The 20070-nt window shown below is 34.8% G+C and overlaps 1 protein-coding gene and 1 long non-coding RNA gene across 7 annotated transcripts; both read right to left on the reverse strand.

The window, feature by feature from the left end:
• Positions 1–1841: 1841 nt before the first annotated feature.
• On the reverse strand, positions 1842–19251 carry LOC135694298 (uncharacterized). 6 transcript variants are annotated; one of them, XR_010517161.2, is made up of 21 exons: positions 19063–19251; positions 18161–18289; positions 15932–16063; positions 15474–15596; positions 14383–14496; positions 14022–14150; positions 12569–12682; positions 11911–12039; positions 11075–11362; positions 10348–10476; positions 9868–9990; positions 9375–9500; positions 8783–9079; positions 8439–8544; positions 7775–8169; positions 7357–7491; positions 6768–6839; positions 6170–6289; positions 5458–5574; positions 2769–4768; positions 1842–2728 (listed from the first exon to the last, which is right to left on the reverse strand). XR_010517161.2 is itself a non-coding variant. In XM_065212977.2 (20 exons), the coding sequence occupies exons 1-20, from the start codon at positions 19124–19126 to the stop codon at positions 4350–4352; spliced, it is 3249 nt and encodes a 1082-aa protein (XP_065069049.2). In that variant the 5' UTR covers positions 19127–19251; the 3' UTR covers positions 1842–4349. The 6 variants fall into 6 exon arrangements, 5 of the variants coding, with proteins under 5 accessions (XP_065069049.2, XP_065069048.2, XP_065069050.2 ...); XM_065212977.2 differs by having other exon boundaries at positions 1842–4768; positions 18173–18289; XM_065212976.2 differs by having other exon boundaries at positions 1842–4768.
• Positions 16087–18154, reverse strand: LOC135694303 (uncharacterized). The gene is made up of 2 exons (XR_010517162.1): positions 17114–18154; positions 16087–16225 (listed from the first exon to the last, which is right to left on the reverse strand). It is a non-coding gene; the product is annotated as an uncharacterized LOC135694303 (long non-coding RNA).
• Positions 19252–20070: the final 819 nt, after the last annotated feature.

A 20070-nucleotide genomic window follows, 5' to 3' on the forward strand; every position in this document is an offset into this window, starting at 1 on the left:
ACTTTGCTTTGCCATCAAAAAATACGATCTGTTTTCCATCTGCATTTTCAAACTTTTCTTCTTAACAGTATTTTCTTTGAAGGTAAGACATTAGGTAAGACATTAAGCTCGACGAAGAATTGCTTCAACCTAAGAAATCGGCATTTTGAAACGTGTATGATTCGAAAAGATCGCCAAGTTTGCATTCCATATCCACTGTTGCCCTGTGTTTTCGCGCAATTTCCAACCCATTGGGGATCATTTTTGATCCATTTTTGAGTCCATTGATCCCCAGAGGCCAAAATACTCCACAGCATTGCACATAATTTTTTTAGAACTCGTACAAGAAAAACGCGAGGAAGCACGTCACAAGAGGCCATCACAAATGGCAAAAAACAGTACGAATTAATTGAAGGACACCCTGCACCCCCCCCCCCGTTAAAATAACTCTGATTAAAGTTCATCAATTCAATCATAAAAAAATGATCACCAGGGGCTATGTTCTTCTCTCTGCTTGTAAATTTGGGTATGTGAAAGCTAAATTTCTCAAATTTCCAAGCTTATAGATTGCATAAAGAAGTTCTTAAGACCTTTGCACAAAACGTTCTATCCTAAGCCAGACTTTTTCAAACTCCTTTTATACCGATATACTGCTTACATCTGGGGAAACAAGCTTTTCAAGATTTCTCTTTACGGCTCAGTAGCAAATTTAACGCGCACCTAATGCGTTTACATTGGTGTCCTGTGTGAGATATTCAAAGAGTTTTCACTGTTGTTGTTTCTGCGTAGACGTGTTCAGAATGTGAGCAGCCTTCAGCTGTAGAAAATTACGTAAAGACACCAACTTTTCTTCACTTTGTTTATCGAATTGATAACACTTTTTTCACGTTTACTGAGCGAGAGACTTCAATTATTTGGCTTCTTTTGTCTAGAATGAATATTCGCTACATTCAAGACATTGAAATGATACTCGTATCAAACGGGGAGCCAGTGCAAGGGAGATGAGTTCTATGACGCCGAAAGTTGTTCAAACATCTTATTGATAACTTAAATCTTTTCAGCCGCTTCTTTTCTATAGGCCTATTAACTACCGTAGAATTTGGAAGCGAAATACCTATCAATAGTCCTTCTCTATCCTTCTAAATAAAAGAAGTTTCCCATGCTTTTGGATATCAAGTTCTCTTTCCTGGAAGAAAATTGAGATAAATGAGATATTTCGTAAGCCATCTCTACAAGACAAAGTTTTTCCTTTATAAATAGCACCTTGACCAGTTCCCTGCACGCAAGTTTTTCCTTGCATCTTTGTATTGTTTGCATTTGTATTTATTTACAGCCAATTAGCTTATTTGAAAATGTTTGTATGTAAAGGAATTTTAAACTGAAAAGTTTGAGAAAATGATTGTTCTACCGGACCGTTCATTTTACAATGCACGATGTCGTAAGGGCAAGGAGGGCTAAGCTCCCCTTATTAATGCCGAGTATTAGCCAATTTATACTTTTGGTATTGTTTTTAGCAACATTGTGTGCAAGAGTCCCCCTTGCTTTTTTGATAGAACTATACCACTGGTTCTAAGATGCAGCCCAGAGTTAAAGGCAATCTGTCACGACGTTGATTGGTTATAAGAACAAAGAGGTTTTTATTGTTTCCAGTCCCCCTTTAATTTATCGCATTGTAAAAAATATGGCGAAGCGCTGGAATCGTGTTTAAGCTATTGTTCCAGCTATTGTTCTCGTTAACCAATCCACAACGAGACAGATTGCTTTTAAGCCTGATCACAAGGCAACCCATCAAATATTCTTTATCAATTTAGATATATATTTTTTACTTCAGAGAGTCAAATAAAAATATTAAAGCGCAACGCTGTCTCTAACAAAGGAGAATCTTAGAAAGCAGAAAGTTTTCCATTTTCAATACCAGTAACATTATTTACAAGTGGTTTTACACACAATGCAGTAATTATGCGATTTTTAACTTAAATTAAACCAATATAGCGTTCATGGTATCAATTCGTTAAGCAGCTAATTCAAAATTGAAAATGACAGTTACTATAGATACAATTTTGAATCTGAAATACGCGGTCTAAGCGAATATTGATAACATAATCCGGTGAACTGCATGTCATACATGCTAAGGAAGAGATAGAGTGAAATAGCTAATCATCAGTCGTCTAGCGTCAGGGTTAGCCCTGTCGCAGGTATGACATCCAGTGGATTTCATATTCCGTATCCAGGTTCACTACGTCCGGACAAGCATTGAATACAACCATTGATCTACTTTGGTTACAGATTCATTCACAGAAGGAATATGACAGATTTCGAAGCGATGTTTGGGGATGTAGATTTGAAATCTATGTTTTTAGTGGGGTTTCACATAAAGATAAAATGAAAATTGGTATTAAAATAATATCTTCTTTTTATCACTCACTTTTATGTACATAACGAAAAACAGGGATAAAATATGAATTTTTTAAATTCGAATGGTTTTCAAAGTCATAGGGTAATTCACGCTGGAAATCTAAGCAATGAAACAACAACGATTTTAACACAACAAATAATGAAAATTGAGAAAAAGAGTGGTAATTTGAACAGTTGGATGAAGCGATGGGAGAGGGCATCAATCAAAATTTTAATCTCTCAACCTAACTAACAACAGAACGTTGGAACGCATTATACACGTGAAAGCTTGTTGAGAAAATAACTCGATACTTCGATGCGCAACTGAGCGGCCTTAAGAACATGGGGATGTCACCTTAGCAACATGGGGATGCCTTAGCAACATGGGGATCCACCTTAGGAACATGGGGATGTCAATGGCTTGCGAATATCTTGTTGGGGCAATAGAAAATCTTTTTTAGCACAACCCTGCCGTCGACTCAGTTGCGAATCACTATCTTTTAATTATAACATTCATCTAGAGTATTAAAAAATTTCTACATATTTACAACTATAAGTTACCTAAGTGAAGAAGTTTCGTCTCGTTCTTTACACTGGACAAGGCCACAACAGAAAAATAGATGATGAATGCAGTTGAATTCCGTTAAGTCGGACCTTCAAGGGGGGTAAGGAAATGGTCTGACTTAGCCAATGTCCGATGTCCGGGATACGACTTTTGACTTGAGAAAGGAAGGAAAAACCAATGGGATTTGAAATCAGCCCGACTTTGTGAAAGTCAGAGTTATCCGCATCGGGATACGACTTGACGAGATTCAACTGTGTAGCCCATCTCAAACCCCATCTTGAAGTAAAGTTCGGTTGGGCAAGACAAGATGACGAAACGTCACGTCATAATAGTTAATAATTAAGCTGTCACTGGCTATGTTCCATTAAATTTCCGAAGACATATAATAAATGATCATTGACGAGCGAGTATTAAATAAAGACTACTTGAAGGCTGCGTGAAACCATAAATAAGGGCGTGTCTACAGGATGCAAATTAACGCGAAGCATTCACCAACACAGCAACAACAACAAAGACAACAACAACAAATATGAAAATAGATAGCATACTACCCTAAGTACACAGAAAAAGATATTGCTGCTTGCAGTTACTCGTAGGAGTTCAAACACAGGGCGTCCTGGAACAACTGCAAAGCGCATGTCCTTACACTACAGTTCTTATTCCTTAAGGCGAGGGGCATTGGTGGCTTGTAAAGGAAGTACAACACTGCTTTACTGGGGGCAGGAGCAACTCCACTTTATACTGGGGGGGGGGGGCAGGAGCGAGTTTGGTACTAGGAAAAGATAGAGGATGCTCACAATTGACCTCATAAAAGGAATATTAGCAGCAGCTTTGATTTCTACTGAAAGGAAGAGAGTGACATGATAAGGTGCAAGGAAATGCTTAAATATCAAAGTGGCAAATAACTAAACATTTTTCACGATGAGACCGGTAAAGAGAAGAAGTTAGTATACAGCTTCTGCAAATGAATAACCCCTAACACGCTTAGACTTTCTTTAGAACCTAACACAGTTGCATGCACAAAAACAAACTGTTTGACTAAATTTGTACAAACTCAAAAATTTCTCCTGAATATGTTGAATAGATTATTGTATTTCAGGTACTAATTGCTAGATAAATTAGTGTTTTTTAAGTGAAGCCAAAATTTCAATTAGACCAAATAATATTACTTTACTTTATTGATCTTTCAGTTAGGTTTTCTCTCAATCGGGTTATGGAGGATTTTAAATAGGTTTTCAAGCACAAATTTGTTAGAAGAATTTTCTCTTTAATTTTGAGCATATATGGAGTTGAAGGGTTCGCTAACAACAAGGTTCGTAATGAAAAAGAACCTAGTAGCTAGCAAGGCAAGGGCCTGAAGAGCTCACATCATTGGTGTTTGGTTGCGTGTTACACTAAGTCGTTCTGCCTGTCAACACTCCAGGCTGTTGCTAGAGTTTGACTCTTGGTGATTCATGACCGGCTTCGTTTCGTCGCATGTACTACCGTTATCAGACGAACTATCGTCCGGCACATTCATGAGTCCGGGGTCCGGAATGAGCTCCTCAGTTTCACTGGCAGGAGCATAGTTTATGTTCTCGAAGTTCTTGTTAGCAGACTTCTTGTGAGTTCCATTCGGACTGAATTTTACTGTTTGGACTGCAAGCTTCTCAGGATCCGATGGATGGAACGTAATGCTAAGGTTTGCTTGGTTCCTTCTGCGTTTGAACACAAGCAAAACAACCAGGACAATTAAAAGCACGATAAAAGCGATCCCCGCGAGAACTCCTGCGATTAATGGGGTGCTGCTGGAGCTCTTTTTCTTCTTTGATGCCGCAAGTTCAACGGAATCTAAAATAAAGATAGCTTTCTAATTAGTTTCAAAATAGCTACACGCAGAAAAAATCATTATGGTTCGCGCTTAAAGGGGTTGGGTCACGTAGCCGCAAACAAACATTTTCCGCGGGATCGTCGAACCAATCGTCGAAGAGGAGCGCTGCTAAGACTAACTTGTTCTTAAATCATATTCTTTCAGCCATGTTTACAATTTGTGAACCAAAGCTTCTACAGACAGATGTCTCTTTGCTCACATACATGATCATGTCGAAAATGTAATCACGATTATATTTATGAAAACTGATAATAATTATAATGATGATTGATGATGCAATTCGATGTCGACAAATGATCATTAATGATGGTAACTATCATTACAAAAATAATGAAGATTGACTTGTGTTAATGAAAATTGACGGGGATATGATAATACGATTTATAAGATGGCTGATAATTTTCTTTTAGAAACAAGTAGCACCTAAATTTTTATAGCAATTACGTTTTATAGGTGGGCCCCTTGAAAAGCAGCTTCACTTGAAGGGCAACCTATTTACAAGAATGACAAAAAAATTGATGCCGAATCGTATCGAATTTCGACGATCGTATTATTGTTGCTGATGTCTAGTCCCACAAAGCAGTACAGTGAATAAAGTTCAATAACACACATATCATCATAAACCGAAAACCAAAAATTTAAAACTTACTGCAACGATCAAGCTCCTCGTCTTCATTTAAAGGGCAGTCACTGACGCCATCGCAAAGCTTGGTTTGGGAAACACAAACTTTTGACTTCTGGCAGAAATATTCATGATCGTGACAACCTGGGACAGAACATACACGTGAGCTTACCTGTTTTCTACATCATACGTAATTTCACTTTACATTTTTATGCAGTTTAATGAAAACACAACTTTAGAAGAAAACATTTTAGATTTAACACGATTGAACTATTATAATTTCTTTCATTTTCACTGTTATCATAAGGTTACAAAATTATAAAGTTCAGTACTTTAAGCCTGAATTTTCACGTGCAGTTTTAGTTGACTTTAAACATGAACAAACTGGTGTTTAAATGGGGATGGGTGGGGGTTTAATATAAAAAACGCAACCAAAGGTGATTTTGTGCTTCTAGAAAACACACAGATTACGTTAGCTAATGAGGTATGTTTCCTGAGTTTAAAGATTGCAGAATGAGTAAGCAACATTAAAGCTAAAAATAATTAAAATGTTTTCTTATCATTAATCTGCACAACTTAAGGGTAAATTCATTAATTAATAACGGATTCAAAATTTAGAAGCTAGATCTTCGTTCGATATTTTACATAGGAGAGGAACAAACAGCAAAAATTAAAAAGCTGCAAAGAAATAGATATATGTTAAGAAATATTAACACATCATTAATCTTATGCTGTATACCTTGCTTATTATTTCTTTGTTTAGTTGTTATTTCAGGTTTAACACTCGAATTTACTTTCATTGTCGAAATTACAGTAGTTGAAGCTCCCGTTGATCGTGACGTCATGCTATTTGTCGTTACTAAAATTAATACGGCAAATTTTTACGAAAGCATTAAGGAATCAATTGATTTGAAGAGAGAAAGAATAATAGGTCTAAATAACTACCTTTAGAGTTGATATATTAACCAAAATTTTGGCAAGTTACTTTAGAATAACGTGAATCTCTGAAAAACACTGATGATGATCACCCTGTTAGGTTAGTGCTAATACATAGAATAAGAATTAAAACAAGAAGGGGCGACAGCTACCGTACAACTCATGTGGTAGAGAAAGGCATTTTGAAGTGCTTAATTAGAACATAAATTATAGTATGAAAACGTTTATTTACCTAAAACGTGAAAATATCAAAAAATTGCTGTAAACATCAAGCACACATTTAAACAAACTTCTTTAAAGCCACCACTTTAAAAAAACATTAATAATTGGTAGTTAGTGGTTAGGGAAAATGTTAAATGTTGAGGTATGATAAAAATATAAGTCAACTACTTTTAAGCTACCTTTTGCACCCGTTGAGCTGGTTGTTTGTAGTCTTTGATTTGTTGTTAAAACCTTAGTGGTTGTCGGATAAACTGTGGATGAAGAGAAGATGGCAGAGTGTTTATTAGGAGCATCGCTGAATGACCGAGTGCTGTGCAGAGACCAATAGTGCAATGGTGCATATGTAACACAAGGAGAGGTAAGGCATTGGTATTGACAGAGTGGCACCAAGGCTTAATTTTTAAGTAATTTGAAAGCCACACAAATCATTAAAAATTAAACACACCACTCTTTAAAAAACAATTGCAACCCTTTAAATCTAGTTCAGCATTTGGCACTACAGATGGATGGTGTTTTCAACATCTGCTTGGGTCGGCACTAGCGATGTTGTCGATGTCAGATAAAAAGGGTTGCATATGCTATTATAGTTTAAACATCACACATTTAAATATTAATAAATAAGGCGGAATTCTATTTTACGAACCAAAAGATACCCTGCACGAAGCAGTACAAGATCCAAGTTTTTTTAAAGAAAATATCTGGCATTTTAAAAATGTGACTGAACTATAGTGGTGACAAGAACTGGGTAACTTTGCAAGGTAAACTTACCAACGTCACAAGTTTTTCCATCTGGAAACATCTTAATATCTGTCGGGCATGCGCAAGAGTATCCTTCTTTTTTCACGGAGCTGAGCAAACATAAGTGACTGCATCCACCATTATTTGATGCACAAGGATTGGAAACTGCAACATGAGAATTTGAATTACGATGTCTATTTGAGATAATGTATGGCTCAAATGGTCGAAAATTTTGTAGAGTGAAGTAATTTTGTTCTGACGTATTGTCAACATGTCAAAATAGTGGTCGGATACTGAATTTGATAACAAACTGCAAAGGATAAACGTTTGCTATCAAAATTGCTGTTGAAACTCTTTTTCACAAATATTTTTCTATTACATAAGCAACTTTTAGATAAACTCAATGCAATAATTGAAAATACAAGCTCATCTAGAGAATAATTCTCACCTTGCCGTTGTAGTAATGGATGCATTACTTGCACATCCATTGGTGCAAAAAAGCCATCTTGGTATTCATACTTGTTTGCTCCATTGAACTTGTTTGCACGGAAGACTTGACCTTGCCTGTAATTTGTCCAGTATACACTGTCTTCGAAAACAGTTAAACCATACGGGTTGGGAACATCTTTAACAGCTATGAAAAGCCCTGTTCCATCCAGGTTGCAAGCACCAATGTTGTTTCGTTTGCTGTCAGCCCAGTACAGGCGGTTCGCTTCATAGTCAACAGCTAGACCATTTGGCCAGGTTACATGCTCTGAGTTCACAATAACCTGTCGCTGCAGTCCATCCATGCTTACACGCTCAATGCGAGGACGGCTGCCCCAGTCAGTCCAGAACAGAAGACTGAAAAATAATAGGAGTCAATAAACCCATTGATCTTTACAATTTTGATCTCGTTAAGTTGTATCTCAGATCATTCAAACTTTCACTAAACAAAAAGATTTAAATTCAATTCAGACCATTTCCTTACTCCCTTGAAGGTTTGATTTATCAAGATCAACACATATAAGATGACAATCCATTTCCCAAGGTTTCAACCATAATTGAAACAACTATCTCAGAGTTAAATTCTAAGGGTCTGAATGACCAAAGTTGAAATTCAAATATAATACCGTTTCAAAGGATGCACTGCAATAGCTCTTGGCTCATCAACCTTTTTGAACACCAACACCGACCGACTAGTACCATCTGCATTGCTAACTTCAATGACTCCTTGATCTGTAATTAAATACAATGTTATTATGTACAACGACTATACCAAGAAACAAGGTCACTTGAATGCAAAGGTCACTTGAATGCAACCGATCAACAGATGCATTTCTTTATTAAAAACCCAATATTTTCAAGTAGAAATCTTAAGCAATATACTAATTAATAATGTTATATACAGCAACTAGTCATAAATAAAGACAAAGCTTATAAGAGCCTTTTGTAACATTTATTTGACACAACTTACATTTTGGATGAGTTGCAGTCCAGTATACTTTGTTTGAGATCCAATCGTATGCAATGCCCTCTGGTTTCTCGACATTCCTGACCAGATGTACAAAGTGGTCTGAGCTTTTCAATGAGGCTCTTGCTATCGATTTGTTTCCCATATCAGCAAAATACACATACTGCCCTTGGACATCAACATCCAGAGACATTACAACCTCAACGAAACTTGCATGCACAACAGCTTTATAGTGCTGTCCATCAGCTCGCAGTTGGCGAATATCTGAACGCATTCCAATAACAAGTTCTGCCAATGAGCCTAATAACAAATTTGGCAACAACTATTATTGGGCACTGCAAACTTAGATTTTCAAAGTTCAAAATGCTTCAACTAGACACAGTTCCATAATTGTAATAATAAATTGATTGATAAAAGAGGCACAATTGTAACAAATTACAGCGGTGTCGGAAAAAACTATTCATGGATGGTGCTGACGGTCTATTGATGATTAAGAAGTGACGTGAAGTAGATTTACTTGTCATACAAAACTAAACTCATTGTTAACCTGCATTTGACACTTGAAAATGGAAATTTACTGAAAGAAAGGTCTTACCCGAAGCACGGCAGGTTCGCATATCTCCATCAAGTCTGTACCCATCATTACATAAGCATTTAAACGATCCTTTGAAATCAACACATTTCTGACTGCATTGTCCAAGCTGATGACACTCATTTATATCTGTTTGAAGAAGGAAAACATCAATCCACAAAAGTATAATGATAACAAGTAATGCAAACCAACAAGATCTCTCATTAAATCATTATTAGCCACTGAATATAGTCATTTCTATTCATTACCTCCTTAGTTGAGACAGCTCACAATGAAAGATGCATGAAACAGTTTAGGGTATCTCTCACATAACTGTTCTCTATAAACATCATATATATACGAAAAGAATAAATTATATTACATATAAACAGATGATTCTTACTTAATAAAAACTTCCAATTTCACACAAGGAAGTCGTGAATGCATATCTTTCTAACAGTTCTTACTTGATAGATGTGATCAATAAGAAACTGAAAACTTTATGCCTCATACTTACTGACACAAGTTTTGTTGTCTAAAGCCAGCTGAAAACCTTTATTGCAGGTACATTTGTAGCCAATCTTCTGGTCAAAACAGTTTTGTGAGCAGCTGTGGCTTCCATCTTGACATTCATTTTTACCTTAGAAAAATAAAAATGTATTTTGGATGCTATGGTCTGAATCAAGTTGAAACTGTTTATACATAATAGACTCAATTTGAAGTTTGCATAAACTGACAATATAATTTTATATTTTTATTTCGCTAAATGGTATCTCTTGATCCAAAAAGATAAACTTATAATTTAAGATCTTGTACCTTCAAAGAAATTGATATCTGTGGTTTTCTATGTTTAGATTCATAAATAAACAATAAGTGGACAGATCTTCAGACATCACAATATGTTACAACACATACTATATATACATACAAACAATTATAGTTAAATCAAGCTGACACATACATGATTTAGTTACATAGGTTAAAATCCTATTCTTACCACATTCAGCAGGTTCATCTTCACCACCTTCACAATCTCTTTTTGTGTCACAAACTTGCAACATATTGATACATTTTGAAGTATTTCCACACTTAAATGCTTCACCAGTGCACTCTATAGGTTTCAGAGCTAAATGAAGTTGACAGTATATTTAGTGAACAATTTAACACATGGCTATATCATTTTGGAACTACAATTAAGGAAGGAGATTGTAACTTGACATCAAAACATACTTGCCAGCTCTTAATATCTTAAATGCTTGAGGTAATCTGCTATACCCAGGGATTTCAATAGAAGCAGGCAAGTGGTGAAAGTCACTAAACCTTCGCCACCTACTTTACCCTCGCTTTGTTAAGACTGCTAAAACTTGAGTAAACTTATGGATGCCTCCTTTCCCATTCCAGAGTGTTCAAGCATTACTTATAGAAATGAATGATTAAAAAAGCAAAATATAGAAAATCATAATTTATCATAACGCATCTAGACGTACTGCCAAAAGTCAGAAGAGTTTTAATAAAAAATATCTTTGGTGTAAAGTAGGTGAAGATTTTGACTGGAAACAACTTTTTAATTAAGCACAAAACAAGCCTTCAGCTTTTACCAATTTCTTTTATTGTTACAATATATCACAACATTACAATGTGCTGCTACTTTATCTTTACAATTAAAAACCAGAGAAAACAGTTTAAAGCGAAAAATTTAGACAGCAATCCAAGAAATGACTTACTTGGACAATCTTGCTCGTCAGAACTATCCCCACAATCGTTCATACCGTCACATTTTAAATGCCCCAGAATGCATTTCCCATTTTTACAGGCAAATTGTGTTGGATTACATGTTCTTTTTTCGCAAAGCTCTTTTGCTTCATCTTCACCATCAGCACAATCTCTTTCTCCATCACAAAGCCATGAGTTGTGGACACACTTGCCACTTTTTGTGCATTTAAAATGATTATCGACACATTTTTTGGGTGTTGTTGATCCTTTAGTAGTTTTTCTTGTTGTGGTCATTTTAGCTAAGATTTGAAGATCATATATATATATTAACATACAAAAAATATAGAATAAAATTTTCCAGAAACATCAATAAGCAAATGAGATTAATTCTGAATATCCATTTCCACTAAAAGTTTAATGCAACATTCTGCAAGATTATCAGCCTTGCTTTGAGAATAATACTAGCTTGTAGACTGTGGATAACAGGGTATAAAAGATAATTCAAAATACTTAGAAGTTGTATAAAAATAAGACTTCTTATATATCATTTAATCTTGTTACAAGTAAACCTTAAATATATAAATCACAACAGAAATTCATTGAAAACAGTGTACTTTCTTCCATCAACAATCAAATTAGATTTAACTGCAAAATATGGACCTGGTATGTACTTCAGGTAACTTCAAGGATTAGTTAGGTCCCCTTCCTTTTTCTACTTGAATTTTTCTTTTAGGCATGGATTAGGGAACTTTATAAGACAATTTAATGTTGGTTCAATTCTGTCACATATACCGACAAAGTCAAGATAGACTTTGGTGTTTTGAGATTACAAATATCCATTACATACTTGTTAATGGGCATCTTTGTTCATCAGATCCATCAACACAATCACTTTTTCCATCACACCACATTGTCTTATCTATACAGTGTCCACTCCAAACACATTTGAATTGCGTACTTGAGCATTGCTGTGTATCTGCAAGATAAATTGACTTTAGTTGGAATATAAATTCAACAAAGATAATGATAACACGCAGAGTCAAAAACTGATCTGGAGAGAGGGATAGCTGCAAATAAGAAAATCCTTCTATTGATACCTGCTCAGTAGTTACCTTCAGCTTTCAACCCTGCGTCACAATGTGTAATATCAACCACAACCTTTACAAAATCAACACTTTCAAATGTTAAAAACTAGTGACATGACAATGGCATCAGAGCCATGTTCAATGCAAAACTAAGCTTATAGAAAAGTGGCCATTTATCTCGGACATTATGGGGAAGAAACTTTTGTACAAGATCGTTGGCATTTGAAATAACTGTCAATGTGATGGTTGTTCATAAATATATCCCTTTTATGCAACTAGGATATTGATCCTACTGAATAGATACAAACTACTTGATCCTACTTGGCCTTAACAGCATCCTTGCTAATCTGAGATTTTTGACAAAAACAGCAAATGATGTCAGAAATAATGTTTGATGCAATAAGCAAGGTTTTCACTTACTACAATCCTTCTCATCACTCTTGTCTGTACACTCAGCTATTTTGTTACACTTGAACTTTGCATCAATGCATTTATTGTCTCCACACTTGAACTCATTTGCTCCACATTTTGGTTCTAAAGACAAAAAGATTTATTTTAAGATATAGGCAGCCAGAAAAAAGGATTGAAAAAATCAAGGGAATTCTGTGCAAATAGTCATTGAAAATAAAACCTGCATCAAAATGAAGCAAGACATAAACTGAACAGTTATTAATGACAATGAACTTTTTTAATACAATCAAGCATACATTATAAAATGTGATATAAATAAAAGAAATGTATCAATATTATATAATGCAAATAGTGACATAATGGAAATTGAAATTTGCATAGACATATACAATGACAAAATTTAGGTACTAATATCCAACAACGAAAAGGGATAGAACAGCAATGGAGCACACATTTAAATTAACACCAGTCTGCATCAAGAGAGTCAACTAATGCAGATAGATCTTTAGGACATCAAGGGGCTGATGCGATGTACATAGAGAAAGGTTTCAGAAAAATGGGTTGATGTAGTTAAATTGATCTACTGTCAGAAGATATATACCATAAATACTTCGACATTTCATGGCAACAAAGAATTGTTGCTTAATACTGAAATGTTATTACATATAAAAATTATATGAAAAATGGAAACAAACAATTTAAGAAATGAAAGAGCATATAAATGGTAATGAAAATAAAGGTACATACAATCCATTTAACAAGTACATTGAAAATTTTTACAATCAAAGTATTTAATGGCTTTATTTCTTTATCAACTAAACAAAGTTTAAAGTTTTTGCCACTAAAAACAAATTTAAAACATAATTTATAACTTTTAATGTTAAAGAGTTTAATTTTATTTACAAACTAAAAATGAAGATATATAATTGGATAAATATATTCTTAAAATAGATAAATTGAATACTATATAACAAAATTTTTTTAGAAATGTTGGTTAGTTCTTTAGAAAAATGCTAAAGATGAGATGCACATAAAATCTGATTGTGTATCATATACTTTAAGCAGGATAAAGAAAATTACAACATCTTCCTCAATTAAAAGTCTAACAACAGCAGATAAGACAAAACTTCGTACAATTAAGCTTTGTACAATTTGTACAATAAGACACAGATGGTACAAAAACACATGGAAATGAAAATACTGCTTATTGGAAGCACGAATGAAAAAAGCACAAAGATAATCATTGTTACTTTTTTTTATAATGTACAGTTGACAAAATACACAAAAAATTATTCCAACAGTTGGTGATGCTGCAGGGGACTCTGGAAAACTGACCTTGCAAACTGACCTTGGAAAACTGATCTAAGAAAAGCTACTGGACTAAACTATTAGCTATGGCTGTACTATGTAATAACTGGATACTGCTGTGTGCCAATATCTGCTACTAAATGCAAAAACCTACTACATAGGGCTTCATCCTCATCACTGCCATCAGTGCAGTCTTCGTAGCCATTGCAGGTCCAAGACTTGTATATGCAAGATCCATGGTATCCACAACGAAATTGATAACTGTATGGACACCGGATTTTAGCTAGGATAAATTTTGAAAAAAAATAAAAGGGGTTAGATTCAAAATTTTAAACCTATCCTGTCATTATTAAAATGCAGTAGAGACACATCTATTAAAAGATTCCTTTGGCACATTTCTGCATGGCATTTGTAAAATTATATTCACTCATATTTATACATAGTATGTAGCCAGTAGTTTATGGCTATGTATCAACAATTGTTAGGATAAGAACAAGAATGAAAAATTTGCACACCACAGCCTTTTTCATCTGCACCATCAGCACAATCATTCTCACCATCACAATGCCAACTCTTTGAGATGCAACTGCCATCCCCACATGTGAACTCATCTTCACTGCATGTTGTTACTAAAAAGGTGATAAGGATAAGAACATTGAAAAATGAATGCTGAATTTAAATGGTTAAATAAAAAAATTTATATATATAAGATATAATGATAGCTTGGAGTATTAAAGATCAAACTTGCTACTTCAAAAAAAAGATAACAAAACTTCATATTCAAACAGAAATTCAATAGAAACTTTTGTAGCAATTGTATATGCCCAAAAATAAATTCTATAGCATTATGAATATTTACTTACCACAGAATATATGCCATCCAGTCTGGCTTCTCACCAGGATTGAATGACAAATGTTCCTAGTTCAAACAAATTTCCAATCTTTGTCCTGTCATGCTGAAAATTTTGCCGTGCATGAAGTTTCAGGTATTCTCGCGCTACCAAAAATGCTTTCTTTCAAGATTTGCGCATTATTTTAAGAAAAATACTTAAGAACGAGGTTAGTATTTTCATTGGCGTGCATGTATCATTTGATGCAAAACAGAACAATACTCTGAATCTTATCAAAATTCTATATCAAAATCATAAAATCATAATAATATCAAAATAAAGGTGCATCCAGAATTGGAGTTTGGAACAATGCTCTTTGATACAAAGAAACATCTTATTATTCCATAGGAATAAGCCAATTTTTTCCACAATGAAAAATTTTTGAAGAAGAGTCTAATTGTAAACAATATGTTGCAGAAACAAGAAATGACAAACATATAACACAATAGGACACACACGCAAATATAAATACACAACTTGTTGTTAGCGAAGAACTGCTAACTTTTAGCATAAAACTATCTTTACAAATTCTAAGGGAGACATGTCTTATATAGACAACTGGAATCTTTTAAAAGAAATCCATTTCGTAATCCCTTATCAATACTTGAAACACAGACAGTACTATCCACCAAGATATGAGTCTCCAACCTAGAAGAGAGAAGATTTCAAAGCCCAAGGGTTTTGTTAAACAAAGTAAAAGAACCAAAATTACCTACCACATCCAATTTCATCAGAATCATCATTAGCACCACAGTCTTTGCGGCCATCACATTTACGAGCTTTGTCTAGACAAACTTTTGAAATGTTGCACTGGAAATCAGTTGATGGGCATTTCGCAGCTAGAAATGACAAAAAGCTAATAAAAAGAGCCTTCCTCTGACAAGAGTTTAATGAAATCAAAACCAGCAGAAAATTGAATCTAAAGCATCATACACTAGCATAGGAAACATAAAAGACAAGCAACCCCTTTACTTGCAACTTGTAATTTGACTGGGAATAAGATAAAGGAAAAAATTTAGATAGAGATTTCTGTCAGCACAAGATGTGGACATTTTTGTTGGGTCTTTTAAGCAATGGAAAAAACCAACATGTCATCTTGTAGCTTATGATGTTGCTTTTTTTAATATACTTTAAACAGAATCTCAAGCACAGATGCTGAAAACTAAATACATACTGCATTTTGGTCCATCTGTTGTACTTTCATCACTGTTATCACCACAATCATTTGCTTTGTCACAAGTCCATGCTTTCGGTATACATCTTCTGCCATTTTTGCATGCAAATTCTGAGTCAGAACATTTTTTTGCTAAAAGAGGGCAAGACAATATAATATAGCTTAGAATTTCTGACTTAAGGTACAAAGGAGATTAAAAAAATCACATTCATCTGAGCTAGAGCTGATCTGTATTTAAAAAATATTTCATTGCGTTTGAAAATGCTCTATGTTTCAGTCTAGAGGAATTTAACCCTATCCAGACTAGGGGGGGGCACAAAGTGCCCCCCTAGTTGGTTTTTCTTTCATAACTTCAGGAGTTTCAAAGCAATACCCCTCAGACCTCCTGACTTTTAGTTTTAACCTATCTGACACATGTTCAGATAAAAAGATAATTTTTTTATTATTAATCGGGGGGTTGTGTAGGGGCGTTTTCAAAACTAGTCAAGTAAAAAATAGTTTAATCTGCCACGGATTCGCAACAAAATAATATATATTGATGAAAATTAGTATATAGGCATTAATTTGTCCTCTCTTCATGATTCTAGCCAGAAAATTCAAATTCAACATCCTTTTCTATGATTTTTCTGCTGCGCATGCGCACACATTTGTTGACATATTTATAGGTATTACAATAATAAAACTGCAAGTTTAGAGTAATTTTTCTGCTAAGGCATTAAAAATGAACTCAAACATGACATTTGGTTGTATCGATCATTTATTTATATAGAAAAAACTATAGCCAATTACAAAATATGTTGAGTTCTTTTGTTTTGAGCGTTAATAATTTTGAAAAGTAACATTAAAATTGTGTCAATCTTCTTGTTTCTATTAGAAAATGCATCAAATTTGCTTAATTTAATATCTTAGCCCGATGCTTTGGAATTAATGAATATTTTAAAATTTTCTAAAATTTTCTAAATTTTTGCTTCACCCGGCCACCATTATGATGACGTCATCGTAAAACCACGTGACTTAAAAATTGAACAATAATACTAAAATGTGGAGAAAAGACAAGAGTACCATCCAAACAAAGTTCATCGTCCTAGCTAGAGGGACAAAGAAATTACGGAGGGGGGGCACTTTGTGCCCCCCCCTAGTCTCCCGAAAGTTTCAAAAAGCCTAGTCTGGATAGGGTTAAACATTTGCCTATTTTACTTCTCGGACAACTAAGAGCTTTGAGACAAATGTTTGAATGGCTGCAAGTCATTGTGCGATTGGATATTTTGCTCAGCAAGTGTATTTACAGCTAACATATCGAGCTTATTTGTGGGCGAACACTTCCTACGAAGTTTTTTAAGAACCATACGGTTTTTCTATGGATTTGGGCAATAATGCGTAGCATTTTCACAAACAAAACTTTATCCCAGAGTGAATCCTATGGTTCCACCACATCAATAGACCAATCAAATAGCGTGAATCGCTTTGTTAAACACTTTGGCCAATCAAATCACGCAATGCCAGTCAGATGATAAAATCTAGCCAATCAGACGGCAGTTTTCACAAAACTTGCCCACGACACGCCTCTGATTCAGCAAATCATATGAATGGCGGCCAGGCATGAGATAAAGCCGACAGCATGTGGCTAAACACGGTTGCGAAGCGCAGTTGCACAGTAAATTAAATAATCCTTGTTTGCAGAAGAAATATTTTAAAAACCACAACCTTTACAAAAAAACTGAATTCCAAGCAAAAGGTTTTCTAAGACGACCTGCAACCACTCATGCAGTGAATATTCGTAGTCCACGAATTTATCGATTCAAAAAGTTTCAGGCCTAAATTAATTGAAACTGGTTCATGATATAAATCAAGTCTTCCTACTAAACGTGAAAATTTCCTACTTTTATTTACAACGTAATTTGATAGCTTGATCTTATGGAAGTCATGACTAGTTTGCCATAAAGGGGCGGTTTGACAGTTGGGCGGTTTGCCCTCTCTAGATTTCGAACAGAGAAAAATGGCTGGGAACAGCTTGTGCAGTTATTTAAATTCCCCGACAAATTTAAGTTTTTAAACAAGCTACTATTTCGAGTACATTTATAACTTGAACAAACCTTGCACTTTACACATATTGGCAAGTTGTCAACAACTTATTGACGATATGAATGAGTTCTGACTCACGTCCGACGTACACACAAACGAACTGTCCATTCAAAGTATTCCACACTTAAAAAATTAAAGTTAACCTACTGGGCAACTTACTGCAACTTGCTTCGTCTGAATTATCGACACAATCTTCTTCTCCATCACATTTCCAAGAAAGTGAGATACATTGTCCACTCCCACATTGCCATTCCCCTTTATCACAAGCCAAAGCATCTGTTAAATAAAACAAAAATTTCATTTTTTTGCTCATTGAAAATACTTAATGCATGTGATAAGTTATGATTTATTTTAAATATAATTTTTTATTTGCTTATCCAATATAATCAACATTTGACTTTCTTGCATAAATCGTTCCTTGGACAACATTAGATGATGTATTTCCCCCCAAATTTTGAGACCACCCAATATAGTACAATAGTGGTACCAGAAGGCAAATTTGATGACGGTCGAGTTTCCTATTTTTTATTCGGTTCTTCGAAATCAATATTTTTATCCATTTAATAGTTTGGGTAACATTACTACTAAAACAAAGGAACAGTAAAACTTGAAAGGATCTTGTTCGGTTTATGGCTCATTTAACAAATCTTAGAAAGCCTCCAACGTGTTTCAAATGCCTTACGAATACGTGTAGGCTACCTCCTTAAAATTTAAGTACAAGTTTATTTGTTACTGTGATATTGTTGATAACATTTTTCAATTGTGAAGAGGATTTTCTTTTACTGTTTTGGCAGCAAAACACGCCTATTAGACATGAAAACATTCAACAGCTAGAGTAAAATATTAAGGGAGGGAACCCACAATTATTTTCCTTCTTAATAGCCCGGTCCGCCTAAAAACTAGCATGAATATAACGATTGTAGTGAAATTTCAGAATAAATTGAAGAGGATCGTTTTAAATGCTTATCATAAAGTTATAAGAGAAACGTGTTTACGATAAATCGTGCGATCCGAAAAGTGAAATGCTTTATAGGCAAGGCCTTACTCACCAGCTTGTAGATACAGCTTTGTCGATAACAGTAATAGGATAACTACGTGTACAAAGTTCTCCATTATGATGTCTTGTTGTTTTGCTGGAAGTAACCCGCTTTTATAGGATGGACTCCAGCAAATGATCTAACTACGTTCTTTCATGCCCTTGCCAGCCAGGACATTGTAGTAAATAGACCATGATGTTGAAACGTTCAATTTGATTACTTTCAAAAACTTGCAATCTGATTGGCTGATTCTCGATCGGTCTATCCTGGAGCCACAGGGCGTCCATACGACAATCCTCCGTAGCTACGCCCGGAAAAATAACTTCACTTCTACAAAAAATACTGCTTTAGGAAACTGCAACCTGAATAAAACACCACTCTTTTTTAAACGAGTTTCCAAAAGTATAGATATTTCATATTTAAATTCCTCGTTTTTGGAAAATTTCATTTGGCAGGCACGGCGATAGTTTGGAGGCGATAAGAAATCTTGAGCAAAAAGGACATTATACGAAGCATTTTCATAATTATTAAAATCACAAGCCTTAAACGTCGATTATTTTATATAAACATAAAAATCCAACTGTATGTACGTTGATTGTGGACATTAAATGTGCAAGGAAATACAACGAAATAGACGAGAGATAGGGATCTTGGCCTAACCCAATTTGTCCGTTGTGGCGAACAATTTGAACAATGTGGTTTTAATTTGCTGATCTTGACAACAGGAAATTTTATAGCATGTAGAAGGTCGAAACCAGTCCCACTTCCTGGCTGTTATGTATAGATACTACATCCACTCACTTATTCAGTCCGGTATATCAAGACTTTATCTTGGTTATACAAAGTTAGTATAACGAATTACGCGTTAAAGACATATCGTGTATGATATAAACAATATTTTTCCAGGAATGGTTAATTTCAAATCATAATTAAAAATCGTCATAAACCCTTTGTGCCCCCCCCCCCCACAACCATTGGCTACGAAGAGCAGACTTAAGTTTATTATTGCCATCAACCAGC

Source organism: Rhopilema esculentum, chromosome 8 (assembly GCF_057945365.1).
Source record: "Rhopilema esculentum isolate cy_ngs chromosome 8, ASM5794536v1, whole genome shotgun sequence".
NCBI classification, from domain to species: Eukaryota; Metazoa; Cnidaria; class Scyphozoa; order Rhizostomeae; family Rhizostomatidae; genus Rhopilema; species Rhopilema esculentum.